The following is a 24,820-nucleotide window of genomic DNA, read 5'->3' as shown; positions in this document are numbered from 1 at the left end:
AAACATAATTTTAATGTCATCATAATTTAAAAAATTAAATACACAACTTAATATTAAAATCATAATATATAAAAATATTAATTAGTGAAGTCCGCAAATTAGCCCGTGAGCCCGCGGATAAAATCTACCAAGTTCGCAAATTTCAAGTGCCGGACTTAAAAATTAGACATAATCATACTGATTTAAAAAAAATGGACTCATTATCCGTGAAATCTGCGGACTTACGAACCGGTCCACGGACCCGGGCCGGTCTACCCACCCTTCGCTCCTTCGAAAAGAGAAAAATGATTCTCGTTGTTTCTCTTATTCCTGTTTCCGTTTCGGGTTGAGTTCGTTAGGGAATCCCCGATCAGGGTGAGAATGTCGGTGAATCTGACGGCAAACGCGATTCCGGCGATAATCGGCGGCGACGTGAACGCGAAACCGCTGGTTCAGGTTCTGGACGTGGCGTTAGTCTCCAATACCAATAACTCGCAGCAGCAGAGATACAAACTTCTGCTATCCGACGCCGTTTTTTCTCACCACGCGATGCTCGCCACTCAGCTCAACGACCGTATCCGAACCGGCCGAGTTCAGAAGGGTTCCGTCGTTCAGCTTCTCGATTACATATGCACTCCTCTCAAGAACCGCAAGTCTCTCTCTCTCTCTGTGCAAAATCTGTTTTTGGATTTAAGTCATTTCTGCAATTATACTCTAATATGTTGCGATCGTGAATTATCATGGAATTTACACTTTTTCTGTTATTCGAATTTTCATTTGGTTGGAATTTCACTTCTGAAAGCAAAACCTTGGCCCTTCTAGAAGATGCATTCTTCGTGCCCTAGTTATTATGCACTCGTAAACCTTGCTAGTTCGACGATAAAAGGAGATGGTTGAATTTTATGTTTCGTAAATTCATAATCTTTTGCTTCTTATGAATGGTTGTTGTATGAGTGGAGAAATTCAACCTAATTGAAGTTTTGCAAAACCTTAGCATTTAGGTTCTGTTTGGCTATACTTTTTCCGAAAGCATTTATAGGAAAGTGAAATAGGAAACGAAATGAAATAAGTTTTTCGGCTAATTTGTAGAAGCTCTCCTGTAAACTTCTCCAAAAAAACTTTTTATAACTTAGGCATTAGTTTTAGCTTATGGAAAACCTTATTTCAATTTTTCTTGTTATCTTTTTTAGAAGTACTTCTGGAGAGGTTTATCGAAACAGATCCTTAGTTAGAGATTATAGCGTATTTGAATCTGCATCAGGATGGTTTAGAAATTGCACTAATTTCACTTTAACCTAAAAGCTGATATAGATAGCTTCCAATTATCATGTCCTTTATGTGTGTTTTCGAACCAAACACAGCATTAAAGTGTATGAATATAGATGAATGCTAAAGAGTCATAAACAATGTTGTTGGTGGAATTTTACATCCTCAACTTTAGGTTTATCCTGTAAAAATTTATCTACTTCTATGTTTTTCCTTGCACAGGATAATTGTGGTTCTCAACATGGAAACTATAATACCTGATTGTGAGATCATTGGGAATCCGAAGCCATATATGGATTCTGATTTACCAAGTGTGGGAACTAAAGCTGATAACACTGTGGAGAATTTGCCCAGGAGTAACAACAATAACAATTCTGCTGCTCAAAATGCAAGCCATAATGCGCAGAATTTCAGGCCAACAATTCAACCTCCATATCAACCGCCTCCAGTTTACAAAGGCCGTGGGGCAATTTTGAAAAATGAGGCACCGGCACGCATCATTCCTATTGCTGCTTTAAATCCTTATCAAGGTCGGTGGGCCATCAAGGCAAGGGTAACTGCTAAAGGGGATCTGCGCCGCTATAATAATGCCCGTGGTGATGGGAAAGTCTTCTCATTTGATCTCCTTGATTCTGATGGAGGTGAAATACGAGTAACATGCTTTAATGCTGTTGTTGATCGCTTCTATAATGTAATCGAGGTTGGTAAAGTTTACATGATATCCAAAGGTAACTTAAAACCTGCTCAGAAGAATTTCAACCATTTGAAGAATGAATGGGAAATTTTTTTGGAATCAACTTCAACAGTTGAGCTTTGCCCAGATGAGGATGATTCTATACCTAAACAGCAGTTCTCCTTCAGGCCTATCAGTGACATTGAGAATGCTGACAATAACTCCATCCTTGATGTTATTGGAGTAGTGACATCTGTGAATCCTTCAGTTCCCATCTTGAGGAAGAATGGAATGGAAACCCAAAGAAGAATTTTGAGTCTAAAAGACAGTTCTGGCAGGAGTGTTGAACTTACACTGTGGGGTGAATTCTGCAACAGGGAAGGTCAAAAGCTGCAAGAGATGGTGGATGCTGGGTTTTTCCCAATATTGGCAGTCAAAGCCGGGAAGGTGAATGACTTTAGTGGAAAGTCTGTAGGCTCTATTTCTACCACACAACTTTTCATAAATCCTGATTTCCCTGAGGCTCATAGCTTAAGAGAATGGTTTGATCGAGTAGGAAAAGATTCTGCTTCCTTATCCATTTCTAAGGACATTATTCCCGGAGGACCAAAGAATGAGATACGCAAAGCTGTGTCCCAAATCAAGGATGAAGGTCTGGGGCGGTCAGACAAGCCAGACTGGATAACAGTAAGGGCAGCCATATCATTCATCAAGACTGATACATTTTGTTACACAGCTTGCCCTCTGATGATTGGAGATCGACAGTGCAATAAGAAAGTTACTAGGTCTGGAAACACAAGATGGCAATGTGATAGATGCAACCAAGAGTTTGAGGAGTGTGATTACCGATACCTTCTCCAAGCTCAAATTCTGGATCAGACAGGATTAACTTGGGTAACTGCTTTCCAGGAAGCAGGGGAAGAGATTATGGAGTACTCAGCAAAGGAGCTGTACTTTTTGAAATATGAACAGCAGGATGATGAAAAGTTTGGAGAGATAATCAAGAGCAGACTCTTCAACCAGTTTGTGTTTAGGCTGAAAATCAAAGAGGAATTATATGGCGATGAACAGAAGGTGAAGATTACTGTAGTCAAGGCAGATAATTTGAATTATTCTTCAGAGAGTAGCTACATGCTTGATTTGATTTCCAAGTTTTGTAGGCAGTAATTTTAGCTTGGTTTCAACATCTTTTAATATGATGAGCCATACCTAATTACCTATTAGTATTAGTGTTCAAGCTATAAGCTTTACATATAATTGATCATTACTCATTAGTGACTACGAGTTAATGTGTCATTCGTATGCCCATTGTGTAACATATATTTAGATATGATCCATTCAAGTTTGAAGTTTCTGTTTCTTTTTTGGATGAATATGCCTTCATACCACAGGATATTTTCATTGCTCCCAGTGATAGCTCATCACCGTGTGATCACTCTACTGTCAATTTATCAACTATTATTCTTCTTACTATATGATCCATGCTAATTTTCTGTCAGCTATATTTATACTTAATATTCCACAAAGTTCCTTAGAGTTGGATTATTTTGAATCATTGGATTGCTAGTCAATTTTGTTCCAATGCAGCAGAAAGTTAACACGATAGTTAAATGCTTCCATGATGTGTCAAAATCAAAATTACGTTTTAAGAATTGAAAAACTTCTGCACAAGAATCGCATATTAGTACGTACAACAGAAGGTACACTTCATTTATGAAGAACATTACATTACAGATACTTATCAAGATAGGAGGTAAAAAAAATATATATATAAACACGGTGCCTCAGAACTTCATCAGCTTCGCTTGACAGGGTCGAAATTGGAAACACCAATCACAGCACCAACAATGACTACAACAACAACTCCACCAGCCGCGATGCTGAGCAAGAAGTTCTTGAGAGAAGGTGTAACAGCAGCTTCAGCTACATCAGGAACCATCATTGAAGCTGTCAATGCAGCTGCTGTGAGCCCTGTCACAACTTTCTCCTTCATGGAGGCCCTCACTTGAAACCTTCCATTGGGTTTCGATGCTGCCACTGCCTTTGAAGACCGTAGAGGCAGTGGCTTGAAGAATGCATCAGAGCTAGGCACCACCCTCTTCTGGCTGGCATATGTTAGTGGCATAGCCATTGAAACTGCAGAAGTGGAAGCCATGCCTTTTCTGTACTTTCTTTCTTCCCCTGCTAGTTGTTTGTATACTTGATTCAAGCTTCTGTGAAGAATGAGGAAATGGGATATGTTAACTTGTTTTGAGAGAAATGGTGGTGGAGGCTGAAGTGGAATGAGAGGTGGAAATCTTCGGCATATTGGTCTGTATCTGACGTGGCGTACTCCCTATTGGAAACTTATGGATAAGGTTATCTTGTCGGTCCAATCATCACTCACATCACATCACTCATTGTGTTCGAATTTTAGTGCGGTCTTGAATTGGATCTTTCTTTCCCCCACGTTCCTGGGGCGTTCGGATCTCTAGTTTATTAAATATGTGCATGACATGTGCATAATATTGATATTTAATTTCAATTAATCTATTTAATTTAAAAAATGAATTTGATTCTGCATTACATTTGCAACAAGATTATACATGTCATTTACATATCAATTAAAAAAGTTTACATGCTCTCTTAAGGGAATCACTCTTTTATGCAACAAGTAAAAATAACTTTTTTTCCCCCCATTTTTTGTGGGAACAAGCAAGTCTTTTCAATTTTTATACTACTAGCATTTAGTTCTCCAATTCTCTATAGATGGAAAACTCCTTCTATACTTAATCAGTAAGATATCTACTCCTTTTTCTTTTACACAAAACATGAAAATCCTAATTCTTGTTTTAAAAATTTTCATATAATTATTTGCAAGAATGTAAAACATCTTCATTTTTACATTGCAGGTGTTTTGCTTTTCATAGGTATTCTACTCTCTATAGCTATAAAAGCTCTTCTACACTTAGAGTAAGATGTGTATTCTTTTTTCTTTAAACTAATTTTAAGTTAACTAAATCATAGTCAACCCTTTGTGAATTCATTTTGAATAAAAATTCATTTCTTCTTTATTGAATAATACAACATGCATTTGGAATCAAATTTTTTATTTTCTATGATAGTTAAGATGTTGATTGTATTTTATTTTAAAAAATATGAATGTGTCATCTATTTAAGTAGTTGAAGGTACAGAGAAATGGAGCAATAATATTCATGAAAATATTCTGCAAAATGGCCAATTGTGTGTTGTCAACTATACACTTCACTTGGAAATGAAGTTTGAATATGAGGTAGCAGCTTATGAGTTTTATAATAAATATCGTAAGCAAGTAAGATTTCACATTCGTCGTGAATATGGAAATAAAAGCAAAAAGGATGGAATTCTAACTTCAGGAAGATTCTCATGCTTCAAAGAGGGAAAACAAAGTGTTGACAAACGAGACCATTGGGAGTGTTCTCAATAATCATAGAAAAACAATTGTGTTTGGGCAACATTGCTCTATAATGAAACAATTCCTTATTTTCAGTGGTTATTTGAAACTTTTCTCAAAGAAATGGGAGAAAGAAGCCTCAAATAATTCTAACCGATCAAGATGCAATAATGGTTGAGGCTATTTCTTTAGTTATGCCTAAAACATTTCATGGATTATGCACTTGGCATATTAGAGAAAATTCCTTGAGGCATGTAAACCATCTTTATCAAGAGTTCACAAGTTTGCTCTAGCTTTGAAGCATGCATTGATCTACATGAAGAGGAAGTTGAATTCCTAAAGGCATGGAAGACTTTACTTGTTAAGCATGATGTTTATGATGATTCATGGCTCTATACAATTTTCTTGTGAAGGAAAAATGGGCATGTACATATGTTAGAAAAACTTTTACTACAAGAATGAGATTGACTCAATTAAGTGAGAGCTTTAATGTTGATTTAAAAAATCATTTGAAGTCAGATTTAAATTTAGGACAATTTTTCACACACTTTGAAAGAGTAGTCAATAGAAAATGAAACAATGACTTGGAAGTTAAATACGAATCAATACATATGCTCCCTGGTTGAAATTGAAGAAGGCCTCAATGCTTGTACAAGCTGAAAATATTTACACTCCAAAAATCTTTTGAGTAATTTCAAGAGGAATATCAAGGTACTTGCCTAAAATAATTGAAAAAAGGGTTGTACGTTGTTACAAATTATGACAATTGTAAGGAGTGACTATTAATGAGGAATCTTGTGGAACAAAAGGTTGCTTGTGATTATCATGAATTTGAGACACTTGGTATTTTATGTAGCCATGATTTGAAAGCTTTGGATGTGATGAATATTGAGTTAATTCCTCAACACTATTTACTAAAGCGATGGACAAAGAGATGCAAGGTTGGGAAGTAATCAAGATTGTAAAGGACATCATATTGAATTAGATTTAAAAGTTCATTTCATGAAAAAAAATACAATATTTATGTCCTTGAATGGTTAAATTGATAAAGAAAGCATCTTAATCTCATTATAATTATACCTTTTTGTCCAAAATTTATGAAGGGTCCAACGAAATAATTGACAATATGTTGGTTAAAATGTCTACGGATGAAGAATCAATTGGGATGAATCATGTATCCATATCAATTGTAAATGAAAAAATTGATAACCATGTGAACATCATTGATTTAGGTGGTGCAAGAGGCGTAAAGAAAAGAGATACTCGTATAAAAGTACAAAATGACCTAAAACTTGGGTTGAGAAGTTGGCTAGAAAAAGAAAGACATGTCTATCATGAAAAGAAGAGAAGGCCTAAAGAAAAAAGATGGTAATTTACTACTTAGTGTTTGTTTTGTGGTACTACTTTCTCATTTTTATAATGCATGTTCATTATATAATTAACCATGTAGGAAAAATTTGCAACAATCATTAATGACATACAAACTTTTAATAGAAATCGTACTTTAACTAAGTTGTTCACAGTAAGCAAGTCATACATTCGTGTTTATAGGATTATTTTCACCCTGACTTTCATAAAGGTTTTTCTAACTTTCTTTGCAATATGCAGCAACCATTGGATTACAATTCAATTTCTCTAGCTTTAGATAATTCAATCTTAAAGGAAAGTTAATGTGGGAGTGAAAGTCAATTGTTGATTGCATTTACAAGTGGAAACCAAGTTTTGAATTTAGATACAGTACACAATGGAAGCTATCATGAGACAATAATCCAAATGACAAAAACAAGCCAAGTTAAAAATTATGCTCAAGGGTTGCACAACTTCTTTTAATGTTATTGACCAGGTTTTGAATGTGGGTTTTTTGAGGTGTACAAATATACAACATCCTTTTTTTTTTGTTATGGATGTAAATGGATGTAAAATGATATTAGTTTATTGTAATCTTATTGTTGATACAATATTTGTTGGTACAAGATTTGCTGATACAATATTTACTAATACAAGATTTGCCAATATATTTCAGTTATTGGAAAAACAACCTTTGGTAGCTACTTACTCTTGTGCATACATACTTACAAATAACTTGCATTCTGAAAATATGTTTGAAGCAATTATTCTCCCTAAAAATATAGCCTTAGTTAGTTAGTATTGATTATATTATTGATTCAGCAACCATAGTAGCTAATGTCACAATATTTATTATTGATCATTAGTTTTGATTGTTTTACAAGACATTTCTTAGTTTTTATTGTCTTATAGGACATTCCTCTAGCATGAATAAATCATTTTTTAAATGATTAAATTGTTTTTTTTGAATTTTAGAGACACAAACTTTTAAATATGTTGGAGAAAGTAAGTTTGAAAGTCATACATTGTTTAGTTGTGCAAAGATGTGGGCCTTCATACTTTTTTTTAAAGAATGTTAGTTAACTTGAATGCATGGTGTGTCAATTTTTTTTTCAAATTGTTACCAATATAAGAAAACATTATAATCTGGCATTTTTTTTCTTTGGAAGAATTATCCTACTTTACCATTACTTTTTTGTTGGTTTGTTCCTTCATTTATTAAGTAAATATTGTTCCTTCATTTATTAAGTAAATATTGTTCACTCTCTCTACACCCATCTTACACATTTTTTTTATCCTTTTTTATTACATGTTCTTCATATTTTTTATTTTCATTATTTCAATTTTTTCCTTCTATTAATTTTTTTTAAAAAAAGCAATTTTAATATTTATTAGGCCTATAATAAATGTAGTGTTGATAGTTTCTATCAACTTGATAAAAATCATAAAATTCTATTGAAAAAAATGCACATGGATTTTAATTATATCTTTTAATCAAAGCCTTTAAATTTGAACTCAATTCATTTTTTCCTAACCTTGTAAAATAGTTAATAATTCTTTTCATAATTAAATCTCTTTATTAGTAAGAGGATGAAGTGATGTTAGAAAGAGAAACACATAATTCGTAGAAAAAAATTAGTAAATCATTTAATCGATTACTATGAGTACTCATTTGATGACGACGACGACGATGACGACGACGACGATGATGATGATGATGATGATGATGATGATGATGATGATGATAATAATAATAATAATAATAATAATAATAATAATAATAATATATTTCTTTCTTTATCATGTATTACATAATATAAATCAAGTTTTAGTTAAGTACATATTGACTATGAGATGTGAAATTCTACTCGCATAACACTTGCTTAATCTATTATAAAATCTCATTTTTTGTTTGACACTTCAACTACAGAAATTCTCCATAATTACAAGTTTAGACTTGTAAATTTTGATATTTGAGTATAACTATAGACATAGGGGTGTCCCTCCCACTATGATAAGAAACATTGATTGTTGTTGGCATAAAAGAGTAAAAAAGAGCATGGACCATGCAAGAATAACATGGTTATACTTTAGAGCACTCATGGTTCTTTTTTTATGACATTCCTTAATGTAAGCATGAAGTACTTTGAGCTTGAACTCTTAGAAGATTATACAAACATTGACATTCATCAACAAGAAGATGAACCTAATGAGGATAAAGGGGGTGGGCATAATGACTAAGTGATTGCAGCCAATGTTCATAAATGGTTTGATCAAGAAGTTGATTCCGAAGTAAAGTAGTCATTGGCTCTCTGGATGTCAATAGCATTTAACTTTCAATTGAATGGTGGAACCCTTTAAATTTAAGTCTCCAATACTGGCATTTAGAAATCAAATAGTGGAAATACATTAAGACTTCAAATTGAAGTGCAATTCAAAATAAATAATTCTCAAAATTAATTTCACTATAAACACCATAAAATATAGTGCAACAAAACCCACACCAAGAAATTAAACATACCTTTTCCAAACCATTTTGTTCAAAGAAGGATTGTTTTTAGTATTCCTTTCCCCTTGAAACTCCACACTAAGAGACCAAATTCATAATGAGATATGAAACAAAATACGGATATAAAATAGGTAATGAATATGGATCCATGAAATAAATGATATCATAGGCATACCTGTTTGAAGCCTAGCACCAATTGACAACAAAATCAATTTCTTGTTCAAACCAATCACGGACACTGACCACATCCACTTTGACATTGTGACGACCAAATGCATCCTTGTCGAGATCATCTTTTTGTTAATGAACACTATTGTTCATGTAATCTTCTAAAAGATCAAGCTCTATGTACTTCATATTTACATTTAGGAAATAAAGGAAAAGTAAATCACGAGTTCTCTCAGGAACAACCACATTATGCTTGAAGGTTGGCACTGTCTAACATTCTTTTGATGCTAACAACACTCAATATTTTTCTTCATGAGTGTGAGGATCACTTTGATGCCTTTATTTATACTAAAGTCACAAAATGGACCATAGTTTGGCCCAACAAATAAATCAAATTTGGTCAAAGACTAAGCAAGTGGGGTATGAAAAAAATTACAAACAGACAAGACTGAGCTTTCAATTATTTTGAACATTTGTAGTTGAGGTCCCACAAATAGATTAGATTTGGTCAAAGGTTGAGCAAGTGAATGAACTGCAGTTACGTTTCATAAACCAATCAGATTTGGTCAAAGACTATGCAAGTGGGTTACAAATAAATTTCCAAATAGACAAGACTTAGCTTTCAATTATTTTAACAGTTGTAACCGGGGTCTCACAAATAGATTATATTTGGTCAAAAGTTGAGCATGTGAAGGAATGAACAAAATTCCATATAAGACTAATTTTTAATTGTTTTTAATATTTTTATTCAAGATCCCACGGACAAATCAAATTCGGTCAAAGGTTGGGTAAATAAGTTATTAATGGATTAAAAAAACGGGAAAAAATGAGCTTGCAATTGTTTTGAAATTTTGTAGTTGAAGACCTATGAATAGATCAAATTTGTTCATAGACAAGGCAAGACTAAGCTTTCAATTATTTTGAACTTTTGTAATTGAGAGTTTAAAAGATAAATCAAAAGTTAAACAAATGAGAGCATGATTAATAGATAAGACTAGATTTTAATTATTTTGATTTTTTGTTTTTTGAGTCCTATAGACAGATTAAATTTGGTTAAAGACTAAGTAAATGAATTTTAATGATTCCCAAACAGGAGAAAAAAAAACTTGAAATTGTTTTGAATTTTTGTATAATGGAAACCAACAAATAGATCAAATTTGATGATATATTAAGCAAAGTGAGACATGAACAAATTTTAAGTAGACAAAATTAAAATTTTAATTAATTTAGACTTTTGTAGTTGGAAGTCCCACAAACTTTTCAAATTTGGTTAGAGGTTTAGCAAATGACCCATGAACAAGATCTCTATCAATGACCAAGTTTATAATGATTTTGAATTTTGTATTTACAGCCCAACAAATAAATTGAATTTGGACATTGATTTTAAATGAGTTATGAATATATTTTCAAACGAGAAAGAATGAGCTTGATAACATAAGTTTATTTTAAAAGTCAAAATTAATTTACTCATAAATTAATTTGTAAATTTTTTTAATATGAGCTTCTTTAAAATTAAATTTTAAATTAGATTCATTTTAACTTAAAGAAAATTTTATTTTATTTTTTCTCCTCCTATTTTTTTCCTCTTAAATAAGGTTTGAAGAATGATAAATTTTCTCATATATTTTTATAATTTTGGTGTAAAAAAGAAAAAAGTTAGTCCGGCAGTGTTTTTTTTTTATTTTTAATTCCAAACAAGAAATACTTCAATGATGTATACATTTGTTTACTATATAAAAATATAATATATTAATAGAATATAATAAGCACTACTAGAATTTCTCTTATTACATGCGACTTTTCCTGTGAATTTTTCATAAAAATTTGCAGGAAACATTGTTCATGCAAATTTTTCTGCGAAATTTTATCTGCAGGTAATACCTTCGTGGATAATATTTTTTTGCGAATTTTAAAATTCGCAGGAAATTTTCCTGCGAAATTTATTGCGAAAAAAATTCGTAGGAAACTTTCCTTAAAAAAAAATTTGCAGGAAATTTTCCTACAAAAAAAATTCGCAAGAAAATTCGCAGGAAAGTTTCCTGCGAATTTTTTCGCAAGAAACTTTGCAGGAATATTTTTTACGAAAAAAATTAAAGAAATTACTATAAATTCTATCAATAATTTTTCAACTTTCAAATGCTCACAATGAATTCATCCGAAGCATTTGTTTCCATGCCTCTAACATGTGATACATAATCTTTCAAATTCTAAGATTGTAGATTATAAGCGTAACACTCAACCATATAAATCAACTTGTAAGGTAAGTGTTGCCCCAACTTATATACTCTTTAATTGCTTTATTTTCAATCGATGTGGGACTTGAAATTTTTTTAAAATATTAAACTTATAAAATTTAAATATATTTTTTTATTTTTCCTGCGGATTAAAATTTGCAGGAAAATCCGCAGGAAAAGTTACCTGCAAATTTTTTCTACCATTTAGTAAACATTACTTGCAAATTTATTTTTGCAAGAAAATCTACAAGAAACAAAATAAAATTCTTACAATATTTTCTGCAAATTTTTACCATGGAAAAAAATTTCTATGATTATTAAAATTATAGCAAAATTTGTAAGAAATATCTGTAAATTATTTTTCACAAATAAATTCGCAAAAAAGTTCTGCAAATATTATTTTGCAGGAAAATTCGCAAAAAATTTCTGCGAATATTTATTTGCAAGAAAATTCGCAAAAAAAATTTGCAAATATTTTTTTGCAGGAAAATTTGCAAGAAAATGACATTTTTCTAGTAGTGAAGGCTTTTCAAAAAAATATATATACGATAAGGTTAGTAAATAATTGATTGTTTTTAATTAAAAATGGTCTTTAAACATGATGATCATGATTTAATTAATGATAATATATAAAAAATTATGATAAATAGAAAAACTTACTTTAATAATCTCTATTTTTAAAAGCACTTATAAATTTGCAATCAATTCTCAATTGATAAATATCCTACATGCTACAAAATCGAATACATTGAAATAATATTGAAATTTGGCGAAACCACATATACTTTGCAACTTTCACTTTTATTATGAACTTATTTGTGTTTTATGGTTAAATTTTATTTCTTTCTTGTCTCGTTTATTTTTGAATTTACCATATTCATTATGAACATGAAAAGTGAGAGATAGAAGGTGTAGGATGTAAAAAAAATTCGTACAAGCAAATATTTGTAAATAAAATCTGTTAAGTAGAAATTAAATATTATAAATAGATATTCATAAATAATAGGTATAGATACTTTTAATACCTGCATTCAACAGAATAGGTATATGTATCATAAAATTTGTACTCGTAAGTACTTATTAATATTCAATTACATAATTATATATTAAATTTGGTTAAATTTATAAGAATGAAGTACATTTACAATTAAATTTAATTTTTAAATTGAAGAATCTTGATTCATAAAATTGTGTATAATATTTGAATAATTTATATTTTGACTTTTAAAGTATTATTTTTAAAAAATTATTAAAATAAATATAAATTATTATTATAATATTTTTAAAAAAATATTTTTAATAAAAAAATAAATGTTTACAGATACTTGTAGATATATCCAAAAAATATATAAGTATTTGCTTAACAGAAGATGAAGATGAGTACAAAACGAAAATTTATCTAACACAATGAGTTACGGATAACTATTACCTATACCTACCCTATCTTGTTGACATCCGCTAACAAATCTACCTCACTGTTGGTGAAAACAAATCTCAAATATAAAGTAGAGTTAAACATTTTTTTTCTATAAATATGCAAAAATTTGTTTTTAGTTTTATATTTTTAAAATATCAACTTTTAGTTCTCTCCTTTTAAAATGTGTTAATTTTTATCTCCATTGTTAATTTTGTTAATCAAATTTACCAATGATATTTAATACGCTAAGCTGTTGTTAGATCTGTCAATTAAAATATGTCTATGACATATTGTTAAAATTGGATTAACAAAATCTGCTATAAATATAAAATTTTACACACTTTAAAAAGAAAAGATGAAAAGCCAGTCTTTTAAAAATGAACGAAATACGAATTTTTAATTATTTAAGTATAAATATATATATATATATATATATTATATAAATTATATTATATATATATATATATATATATATATATATATATATATTTAATGCTACAAACTATTACTGAGATGCTTTAGGAGGTTTGCAACGCTAGGAGTTTGGAGATATATTTTGAAAATTCTAAAACTCTGGAAAGTAAACAGATGTTTAAACAAACAAAATATAATTTGATTATTGTTGGAGTTTAAGTATAGAGTTGAGTTCTCACATCAATTAGAGCTAGGTATATTAAGTAGTATATGAGTAAAAAATCTATTAATTTAATGCTTTAAATTTTTTTGACTATGATATGATGTTAAACTCAAGTAATTTACTTACTAATTGAAAAATAGGAGGGAGAAATTATAAACAATTTTTATTTAATAAATATATAAATATGAAATGTTATATGTATAATGTTAATAATTTTTTTTTCAAAACAATTTAGAAGAACTATTTTTCTGACAGTTAAAATACATGTTTACTAAGACAATAAAATTAAATATATTTTTCAGAAGATCCGAAAGTATATTTATTAATCATTAACAATATGTACTATGCTAAAAATTTTCATGAATTTATAATGACATTTGATATAGTCTCTAATCATTGAACATTATATATATATATATATATATATATATATATATATATAATATTTTTTTTATTACAATAATAATAAATAACCATCGAAAAAGAAAAGAAGATCGTTGAGTTGTGTAGCTAAACCGAGGTGAGAAAAACGATAAAAAAAAAAAAAAAAAAAAAGAGTTGTCATAGAATGAAAGAAAATTTATTGATAGTTCTTGAAGTTCAAAACATTAAATCTTCTTCATATATATATATATATATATATATATATATATATATATATATATATATATATATATATATATATATATATATATATATAATGTCAATTTCTGGTATAGCGTAATAAGTTTGTATTACTAATAAGTGTTTACATGGTTCGAATGTGAAAATATAAAATTTAAATTAATTAATTTTAATTAATTTGTGTAATATCATATATTTTAAGATGTGTTAAATTAATTATATGATTAGTAGTAAGTTGTTGTTCGTGCTAACAATTTAGAACTTTGAGGGCAAGAGACTCATGAGAGCTAGGTTGTCTCTTTTTAGTTGGAATTAGTTGAATTATCTAAAATAAGGGTAAATAAGATTTTTTTTAAAGACGTGAAACTTATAAGTTTATGTTTTAAGAAAAACTTGAGAGAAGGTCTTTGGAGTTTTAGAAAACTCTTTTCAATTCTCTCATTCCTTGATTTATCTCTTACTCTTCCTATAATTGATCCAAGGTGACTGATTTGTGATTTGAAGTTTGTGGAGCTAAGAACACCAAGTCAGAGTCATGTGGTTATTATTCTTTTCTTCTCCTCTTCTTGGTTGATTGATTTGAGGTAACGTAAGTTTGGTGTCTAAATCATTGTTGGATTGTGATGTGAATAGTTGCTTAGATTCATAAATTGTTGGCTGTATGATTGAATTTTAAGGAGATGTTGAGTTGTTGAGTTTTGGGCCATTGTAGGTGTCTTTGAGAAAAATATGATGATTCTTATATTTGATGAATGCATGTTGCTTTTGATTATTGAAATGAGTCCCACATGTTGCATATATGTTGTATTACTTGTTGCATGTTGGATTTTGACCAAATTTCAGGTGGGTTGGGCAAATTAAGTTTCTGCATAAGTGCAAAATCTGTCATCGTGCTGAACACGTCTTCATAGCATTAGGAGTGGCTCAAAGTCATAAGTTCTTAGTCTCTTGACGTTGGGCCCAAGATTGGTGGTGCCGACCATAAGGAGAAAATCGTTTATGACTTGGTCAAGTTGGGTGTTAAGTTAAACAACATTAGACGTGATGAGAAAGAATCGTCTATGCCTAAATTGACGTCAAGAGCCAAAGTAGTGATGACGGGCTGAGTTATGCAAAGACCCTTTACCTAGTTAAGGCTGGACATTGCTAGGCATAAGAGAGTATGAGGCTTTTTGCATTATCCAGGTTGATCATCAGGAATTTGGTGTTGGACGTGGGTGAGACCAGAAGTCCCTTACCTCAATAGTGTCAAATGTCTAAGGGATGGTGTCCAACGTGAGTTGAATGATTTTAATGTGATGTTTAAGTTGTTTCATGATTGAAAAGTGATGATTTGGTTATATGATGAATGACGCATATAGATGGTTCCTTATGCATTAAGTTGAGATAATGTTTGATGATATTTATGTTGCTAAGTTGTAAGTTGATAGATGATTAAGTTGTAAAGTTGTATGATGTCATAATTAATCAAGTTATTAAATTATTAGGCATGTGGTGTATATATATGTTCTTGTTAAGATACATAAAAACTACAAGAGAGTAAAAGTTGTTTTAGAAATTAAAATATCCTATTGTATGGATATAAGTTGTAATGCTCCAAGAGCCCTAGTTGAGAACCCTTTAGTAAGTAAGTTGGCTTCTAAATGGGTAATTATTTTAAGTTGTCTCCTCTAAGTTTTGTGTGAAATCTGTATGTGACCAAGGTTGAGACATACATGCATAAAGTGACCAATGTTGGGAGCTTAGTCCTTATCTGAGTACTAGAAGATGTAGTATTTGATGGTGTGATGAACTAATTTCATAAGAGGCTTAGTGTTATAAGTTAATGTTGTGGTAGGCATACCCAAGTTGTTTTTATCCTGATAATAGTACTAGAATTCCTAATTTAAGTGACAAAAATTGAGAAACCAAATTTAAGTTGTATACTTAACACTCTTTGAGGCCTAAGATTTTCTATACTTGACCTATTATGATAGGTCAAACGTTGTGATTAAATAGGGTTTAACCATTTAAATTGTTCATTTTATCGTAGGAGATTTTCGTAGTTGATATTTATGATAACGCATTAGTTGAATGTTGTTAATATGTTAAGAATATTGCTTTTATATGAAGTTGTTTTATGTTACAAGTTGTAAGTGTGATACTTGATGATATGTTGAAGTTGCATTAATGAATATTGTTGTTTAAGTTGTTTTAGTTAACATTTAATGTTGTTATTGTATGTTGATTATTTTCACATACTTACCATTTTCTCTTTATATCATCATACTTGATATGAGAGCATGATAAAATTAACATATTTATCTTCAAAAATAATAATTAAATATTCTCATAGGTCGTAAACATAAAGTAACCAATTTTTTTCTCAACATATTCTATTAAATTATTTGTTAATATATCATTCTTCATGATGTCAGTGGCTAACAATGGTGTCAGTGGCTAACAGTTTGATTTTAGTTTTAAAAAATGATTAAATTAATGGAAAATAATTTAACGTGGATAAAATTGTTAATAAATGATATTTTCTTATGGGGTCATCATTAAACTGAACTCTTTATCAAGAATCAAGATCTCTATAACATGTTCGTTTCTACAAAAATATAGGATGGAAAAGAAATATACAACCATGTCCATCATTAGCGTTTCAAAGAATGATTCCAACACTTACTACAATATTCTTTTTATTTATCTAAAATAGATATTTTAAATTTTTATAATGTATTTTATTTAATATTAGTAAAATTAGTAATATAAAAATATTATAAGAGAATATAATATTGTAATTCTTTGTCACTCTAATACATCTTCATTTATGCCCATCAATAGCGTTTCAAACAATTTTTAAAACACTTCTTACAATATTCTTTTCATTAATATATGTTAACTATTCGTTTTAAAATATTTCTTTTTTCTTCTTCTAAAAACATAACCTGCACGTTCAAAATATATAGATAAATACAAACCCTAAAGATTGGTCAAATTCAATGAAAAATCATTTCTCATCTAGTTTGAGGTCATACTTATATCTTTGAGGTGAATATAAATTCTATGATCAAAAGTTTAAATTATTTTTTCACATTGTTGTGTTTGTTTTATTTTTCCCTTAAAAATATAGCGTAATAAGATGTGAAAAAAAAAAAAAAAAGTTGAAACATGAGCTAATATTTTTTCTTCTGATATAGCTCAAAGATGTGCAAATTTCACTAAATAAAACACAAATATCTTGATCATATAGCACAAAGATATGCCATGACGATCGATGCATGCTGTTGTTATTAACACAACATAATTCACATATCACGTGGTATTGATAATACAAAGATAAACAACAACAGATCATGATACTTAAACATGACTCAGCCTCTTACACATTAGTAAAAGGAACTGAAATAAAATAAAATGAGAAACAGATCATGTGATTTGAACTTTTCCAATTTTCCTAATGCCTGTCCCCACCCCAGTCCCTTCCTTTTCTTTAGTATTTGGCAACTTGACATCCTTTGTGCAATTTGCAAGTCTAGACCTCCAAAAGTGTACAAAGACACATGACACAACTTGTGTTCTTTCTTTCAAGTAAGAGCTCTGGGAGTGATTTTTGTCACTTCTTCATACAACAATGCCATCAAACATCTTGTACCACAAACAGTTCACAGGGAAACTGTAAGGGCTCCATTGGGTAAAATAAAAAAGTTTGACATGATACTTAAATGGATCAATCTTAACAATTAATATTTTTATTGAGAGTTGGACTATAGAAAAGACTATTTATAGGTTAGATTAAGGTGAAATGTTGAATACTAATAGGTGAGTAAAGTCATCAAAAGGAAAAAGACTATTATTGAGTTAGTATCGATAGATTAGGAGTCACTGTGGATATCAATGACAATGTTAAGAGTCTCACTTTGAGTAGAAAAAGAAGCTCGACACAAACACTTTGACTGCACAAACCAATTTCACTTTTTTGTTCCCCTAGAAACAAGTAGATCGTCAATCTGTCACACCATCTTTGATGCCAAACTGGATAGACTATGGGGGAATCATTAGTCAAGAACCACAATAATCGCACAGAAAAATTGTGCTACATGCTTGCACCATATGAAAGGTATCTTCAACATGTTTGTGCCGTTGAGTCTTATGACCTTACATAACTGAGATGAACTTCTTGTGGCAGCAGATGATATTTAATATTAAGTTCTTCAAGATTTTTCTTTAACTCCAGGACCAAATCAGATCTTCGGCTGCTCTTATCCCCGTAATTCTGAAAATTTATGGTGTGATTGACGGATAGACTCATTTTCATCTTATTTACATTCTCAATATCCTTAACCGTTATGCTGTGGTTGGGGCGCCAGTGTTGAGGCTTACTTTCCAAATATCTGAAAATTTTGTCCAAAAATAACAAGTTACTTGAAATACACATATAATGGAGACAATGTACAAAGAAATTAGTCATCTGTGGAACCTAGCAGAACCAGTTTTCTATTAATAATAGTAAAACTTTTTTATGCTACAGAAACATTTTTAGAGTGGAGGAAAAGAATTATGAATTTAGACTAGTCATATTTATAAGCATTATAATAGTATAGTAAGTAATCTTCTAGATCTACTACAGATTTCTACCCCAGATCACTCCACCCTTTTTGCTAGAACTAAGACCAAAGGATAGACATTGATACCAAAAGCATTGCTGTAATCTCCTAATTTAAGGAACAGCTGGACTAAATTACGTTCCAAATCAGAGACAGACATAGTATATTCAAAATTTATAGCTAGAGCATATTAAAAACGTACGCTTTTAACTTGGCCTTTAAAGCTCCAATACTTTCTATAGAAGTAGAAATATCAACAGCAAATTCAACTGAATCACTCATTTCTGGACTCCTGTAGAAGTTACTGATTGGCTTGGTTGCCAGAACTGAATTTGGATAGAAAATCTTTTCGTTGTCACTTTTCAAAAATACTGTAGTCAGTATGTTCATCTCTTCCACAATCATCTATGAAGCATAACAAATGTGTCAGTTCAATTTTTCGTCATGTGAATGTTAAGAGTGCTGACAGAGTTGAAAACTACCTGATCACCATCAATGACACAGCGATCACCAACATCAAATGGGTGCATTACAAAAATAAATATAATAGCTTCAAACACAGTCTTAGCTGTGTTGCCAAACATGAAAACCACAAGTAAAAGCTGGGATGAAATAAAGACAAGAACTTGAGTCGTCAATAAATCCATTATAAGAAGACACACAATAATGATCACAATAAGCACAATTACAGAAGCAAGCATATTCAAGTCATCAACTGCTGTATTGGTATCATTTAGTGAATGTACAAGTGATCGGCGTTCAAGATAGACTTTCACCTGCCAATAAGAATAATGTGTGAGCATAATGCTTGTGGCATTGAAATGAACAATAGTTTGATAGCAAGTTGTGAATTTAACAACTCTATATGTGAGCGTCAACTCTATACATTGTTAACCAATTCTTAGGATGAAACAACAATGCTAAAGGAAACTTTTTTCTTTTTTTCCTTTGACAAAAGAAAAATTTTGAAAATTGAAACTTTGTAATTGTCTAGAGCTTTTTTTTTTTATTAGTGGAAACTACAATGACGATATTAAAGTTCGAACTTAAGACTCAGGAGATACTATCCTAATTTTTACTACTAGACTGGCTATAATGGTTATAATTTGGAGCTTCTGATAAAGTAAAATGTAATATAAGAGACTTTACCAGCCAGTTCTTCAGAGACTTCCTCTTAATTCTTCCAGTCGCAACTCCCCCTTCAAATAGTGGAAGCACATTTTCCACTTCTTCCTTTTTCATGAATCTCAAGAGGTCATCCATCTCAATATACCTAAAAATTTGAGGGAGAAATGAGAACAAGAGGCAATTCCAGAGAAACTGAATCAGAAAAAGAAGAAAATGCAGAGAGTTTTCAGAGGGTAACGAGGTTACTTGTTTCCTTGTTTGGCTACATTCCTGAAAATTTGATAAGCAGCTGCCTTTGCTTCCCACTCACTAGTAATTTCATAATCTTTCTGGTCAATCTCATCTTCATCGGCACTATTTGGCGAATAGGACATGGTAGACAACCCATAACTCCTTATCACATTAATCAACCCTTTCATAGTCCAAGCAGAAACCTTCTCTTGTTTCATTTTCTTGAGCTTCTCTACATCAATGACTTGTTCTTTCTCCCCTTCATTCTCATTAGTCATGGTCTTAAAACTGAGCCGGCCACTACTCGAAGTATTGCCTACTTTTTCGGCCATCTCCATCGAGGGAGGACCCGAGAGAATCCTCAGAATGTATTGATGAAAAATTGATTCTTGCACCCTGTCAAAAAACCTAGTAGATTGAAATTTTGAAGCTAACAGCTTTATCAACAATTGTTTTGCCAACCATATAGCTGCTCCAATAAGACAAGAACCAAGGGTCCTAGTAATGTAATTTAGAATCCTAGTAACTCTGCTGGTTCTCTTCACTCCATGGTTGAAAAGCAGGTCCCATGTCAAAAGAACCAAACCTAGCCATATAAAGGCCTGAACACTGCTCTTCACACCATAAACAAAATATAAAACCTTCTTCTTAAACAAGAAGTTCCTCTCAGTCAGAAAAACCAGAACATTGATAAACCACTCAGTGACCAATCTACCACATAGTATAACCAGTACCAACACACACCATTTCCACAGTTCCAAACCCCAAATTGTCCTTTGTTGCAACTTATGAACAGTCAAGGTTGCAATAAAAAACCCCACTAAGCAAACTAAAGCAAACCACTCAACAAAACCCAATACTCTCCACTTCTTACCAGATCTCTTACTCACTTCAATATTTGCAGTCTTGTACACTTCTTCATCTTCATCTTCTTCTTCCCCTGGAGTCCCAAGCAAGGGGGTTCTCGGGGTAACAATAGTTGTTGCTTCAAGAACAATACCATCCCTTGGAGAAATAACTGCAGCACTCTTGTTAGGAGAATTCCTTGCAGATGAATTGGGACTTTTCATTTGACCCTTTCCTTCAACAAAGTTTGCATCTTTTGGATGCGGTGGCTCCACCATTCTGGACTTCGGCTTCGAAAATTCCGACCGACCCATCAACCTTCGAGCACTTGCTATTGTTACCGACTCCGAGGAAACTTGACCCTTTCTCACATTCTCAAGCCCTGTGAGTGTAGCACGTAAATCTCTGAACCCTTTACCCATTTGGGTATTGTTCTGGGGAGAAAGGGAAGTGCTTTCAGCTACGGGGAAACTTCTACAATCTGCTTGCTCCTTCTTTCCATACATGGCTTCTCCGGTGTCTGAAATTCGAAGAACAACCTCGTTCTTTGTCACTTTCTTGTCCGCCACGGCTCTTCCTTCTTCCATCAATGAACACAACAATGGTTTTCAGCTATGCTGCGACTGAAACTAGTGTTAAGTGAAATTGGAAAACTTCCGGGAAAGTTTGAAACATTCTGAGAATGGCGGCTACAAAGATGGAAATTTTAAGGTTGGTGTGGAAACGACAGAAGTGTGATAGTGGAACCTGTGGTTGAGTATCTATAGGACAGTAATTATCTGAACCTGAAGTAGTTAGTTTCTTTTTTTCATTGGAAGCGATTGGAAAACGCATGCATATGAGTAAATGTGACAGTGATGTTTGAAAGTACGAAACGTGGGTGTGGTTGTGCATGGCAGAAGGAAATCTAAAGCTTTGGATTTTCGAATTATTAGAAGCAAGTTGTCATGGTACCAAACAAATCTAAAGCTTTGAATTTGATCGGACGAACAACAGAATGAATAATGAGAATTAATTTGATAAAAAAAATAATATAAAATATAGTACACTTTATAATTAATTAATAAAATAAAATTATGTGAAAATATTAAAAAAAAATTTAAAATAGTATATTATATATAAAAATTAAATTAAATTAATTACATATTTGATTTTATATATAGTTAGATATATTAACCAATTATATTATTATAATTGTTACATACTTGATTATGTAACGATTAAATAAGCAAATATGTAACAATTATATATTATTATAATCGTTACATATTCAAAAAAATATAGACATAAATGAGTATGTAACAATTATAATAATATATAATTAAATATGTAACTATTGTAATAATTTATAATTGATTGATTTGAATTAAATATGATATGTGTTTTTTTGTGAATATAATCAGATTAATTGGATGATGATTTAACGACATTTTTTTATTTTACCGAATTTTGATATATTTCTACTTATATTAAGAGTTTTTTTTTTTTTAAGGACTCGCTCTCAATTTCCGTTAAATTCACTCAAATTACTGTCTCCAAGATTATTATGTTTTTTCAATTACATGCAAATCTACTCTCATTTTTTCCATTCTGAAGTAAATCATCTTTACCAAGCGCAATGTAAGACTAAGAGGAGAAATAATGTTTGAATAATGATTTTTCACTCAAATTTTTCAAGCACTTGTACTTTATTTTATTTTATTTTATTCTATTATATTATACTCCCTTAACCAATCTCGTAAGAATAACACAGCTGATTAAATCTTTTCACTTTTATTAATTAAGACATGAGATTAAATTAAAATTTCATCATATTTTATATTTTTTTTATATAGACTTGTGTTCAGGATAAAATAAAAAATATTTAATTATATTAAAAAAATTTAAAGATAATAGTTAGATCAATCTTATATGAGATTGTGTCTTGTTTTAATTTTAAATTTTTTATCTAAAAAAAGAACTTCCTTTATCTTATAATAGGTGTCATCTTATATTATTTTACAAGAATTAAGAAAAGTCAATAATTTGATGAAAGTGAATAATAATTTTATAAAATCAATTTTATAATTATTTTTTTTATAAATAATATAAAATAATAATCACTTCTAAAAAAACTATTTTGAAACTTATAAATAAAAAAGCGATAATTAATACTACATTTAAAAATTAGTATGATACTTATTTTAAAATTTTATTTTTCAAAAACGACAACGATAGAAGAAATTTCACTTACAATATTTATATTTTTTCTTTTACATCTTTCCCACTAGATATTAAATAGGACGTGGGTGTCCAAAGTCCAAACATTGTTTTCCACAATTTTTTTATACACAAATGTGGATTACAACTTAAAACCGTGTTTTTTTTATTTTTTTTTATTTTTAGGACACTTAAAACATTGATACACCGTAAATAAATCCTATCTTATGTTGAACTTAGTCGGCAAGAAACTCTAAATCTTCTAGATGTTGCTATTAATTTTCTTACTTGTGATAGGTAAGTATAGAACAACTACTCCATTTTTCATATATTAAATTATATTTTTCATTTAATATTTTTAATAGGTTGAATGAAAATTCGTAGCGAATTATAATATTATTCATTTAAAATTTGTGCTTTAGATATTTTTTGGATTAATAGTTGAATGAGTTTAGAGATATTAAAAAGAAAACACTTCATGAAATAGAAACTCATTTAGTTGCTGGAAAAAGGAGGAAAAAGTTATAATACATTTTTGTCCACTTTTCTTTTTTATTTTAAGACTCATTTGAGATTGTTTTTACTTTTTAGTTGTAGGTTTCAAAATATTTTAAAAATTAAAAACAAATTTTAAAATAGTATTACCGCGCTGATAATTTATAATTGAATTTTTTTTATATATAATCAATACATTCTAATTAAATTCTTTATCTTATACCTGTATGTTTGTCTGTTTTTCTTCAACTCTTCGGGCCGATTATGAATTTCACTATGAATTTAAAGTTAAAAAAAGAAAACTAATTTTGAATTTTTGAGGCTACTAATTGGTTTACTAAGGAATGAATGCGGATTGATCCATGGGCTATTAACGAGCCCGAGAAGTTATCTTAAGCTTAAAAGTAGCAGTCTCATTTATTTGCGGGTTTAATAGATGTGCTTTTCTAATCGGGCCAATATACATGCAAACTCTAACCGGGCTAGAGTGATTAATCAATTACAAAATCAATTGCACAAACCACTTAGATATTATATATATATATATATATATATATATATATATATATAAGGAGGGACTTGTTCTAGATTTATTTTGTTCAATAATTCATGTTTTATACTAAATTTTAATGATTTAACTGTTGAATATAAAGTTTTTAATACATAGATCAAATATGCAAATTTTAAAAAAATTTGAAAATTATTTGATACTTTGTTTCATTAATTTAAATCAATGTATAAAATGATTTTATAATTATCTGTCAATTTGAATTAATGAAATGAAGTATCAAATGATTTTCAAATTTTTTTAAAATTTGCATATTTGATCAATGCATTAAAAATTTTAAATTCAATGATTGGGTCACTGAAATTTGATATAGAACATGAGTTATTGAACAGAATAAGTCTAGGTAGACTTATTCTTGAAACAAATGAATTCCTCCTCATATATATATATATATATATATATATATATATATATATATATATATATATATATTATTGAATAAATATGTGTGTATGTGTTTGTGCATGTTTAGGTGTGTGTTTGTATTTGTTTGTGTG

General features: G+C 30.3%; 3 protein-coding genes and 1 long non-coding RNA gene across 5 annotated transcripts; 1 reads left to right on the top strand and 3 right to left on the bottom strand.

Moving 5' to 3' along the window:
- The first annotated feature begins 292 nt into the window (after nt 1–292).
- LOC109817794 (replication protein A 70 kDa DNA-binding subunit A) lies at nt 293–3,291 on the top strand. Of its 2 annotated transcripts, none has more exons than XM_020383137.3 (2): nt 293–632; nt 1,468–3,291. In XM_020383137.3, the coding sequence occupies exons 1-2, from the start codon at nt 361–363 to the stop codon at nt 3,083–3,085; spliced, it is 1,890 nt and encodes a 629-aa protein (XP_020238726.2). In that variant the 5' UTR covers nt 293–360; the 3' UTR covers nt 3,086–3,291. The 2 variants fall into 2 exon arrangements, with proteins under 2 accessions (XP_020238726.2, XP_082915892.1); XM_083059766.1 differs by having other exon boundaries at nt 458–628.
- A 308-nt stretch (nt 3,292–3,599) lies between these two features.
- LOC109817795 (uncharacterized) lies at nt 3,600–4,192 on the bottom strand. The gene has a single exon (XM_020383138.3). The coding sequence runs from the start codon at nt 4,071–4,073 to the stop codon at nt 3,714–3,716; it is 360 nt and encodes a 119-aa protein (XP_020238727.2). The 5' UTR covers nt 4,074–4,192; the 3' UTR covers nt 3,600–3,713.
- A 3,997-nt stretch (nt 4,193–8,189) lies between these two features.
- LOC109817785 (uncharacterized) lies at nt 8,190–10,752 on the bottom strand. Its single transcript, XR_002241371.3, has 3 exons — nt 9,363–10,752; nt 9,200–9,265; nt 8,190–9,055 (listed from the first exon to the last, which is right to left on the bottom strand). It is a non-coding gene; the product is annotated as an uncharacterized LOC109817785 (long non-coding RNA).
- Nucleotides 10,753–17,556: 6,804 nt separating this feature from the next.
- On the bottom strand, nt 17,557–21,986 carry LOC109817790 (mechanosensitive ion channel protein 10). Its single transcript, XM_020383133.3, has 5 exons — nt 20,231–21,986; nt 20,006–20,129; nt 19,339–19,632; nt 19,059–19,261; nt 17,557–18,643 (listed from the first exon to the last, which is right to left on the bottom strand). Exons 1-5 carry the CDS (start codon nt 21,646–21,648, stop codon nt 18,400–18,402), a joined length of 2,283 nt encoding a protein of 760 aa, XP_020238722.2. The 5' UTR covers nt 21,649–21,986; the 3' UTR covers nt 17,557–18,399.
- Between the last annotated feature and the right edge of the window lie 2,834 nt (nt 21,987–24,820).

This window comes from Cajanus cajan, chromosome 1 (genome assembly GCF_000230855.2).
Source record: "Cajanus cajan strain Asha chromosome 1, NIPB_CcT2T_4, whole genome shotgun sequence".
Classification (NCBI taxonomy): Eukaryota; Viridiplantae; Streptophyta; class Magnoliopsida; order Fabales; family Fabaceae; genus Cajanus; species Cajanus cajan.
The sequence above is the reverse complement of the archived record's forward strand: the minus strand, read 5'-3'. Positions and strand labels throughout refer to the sequence as shown.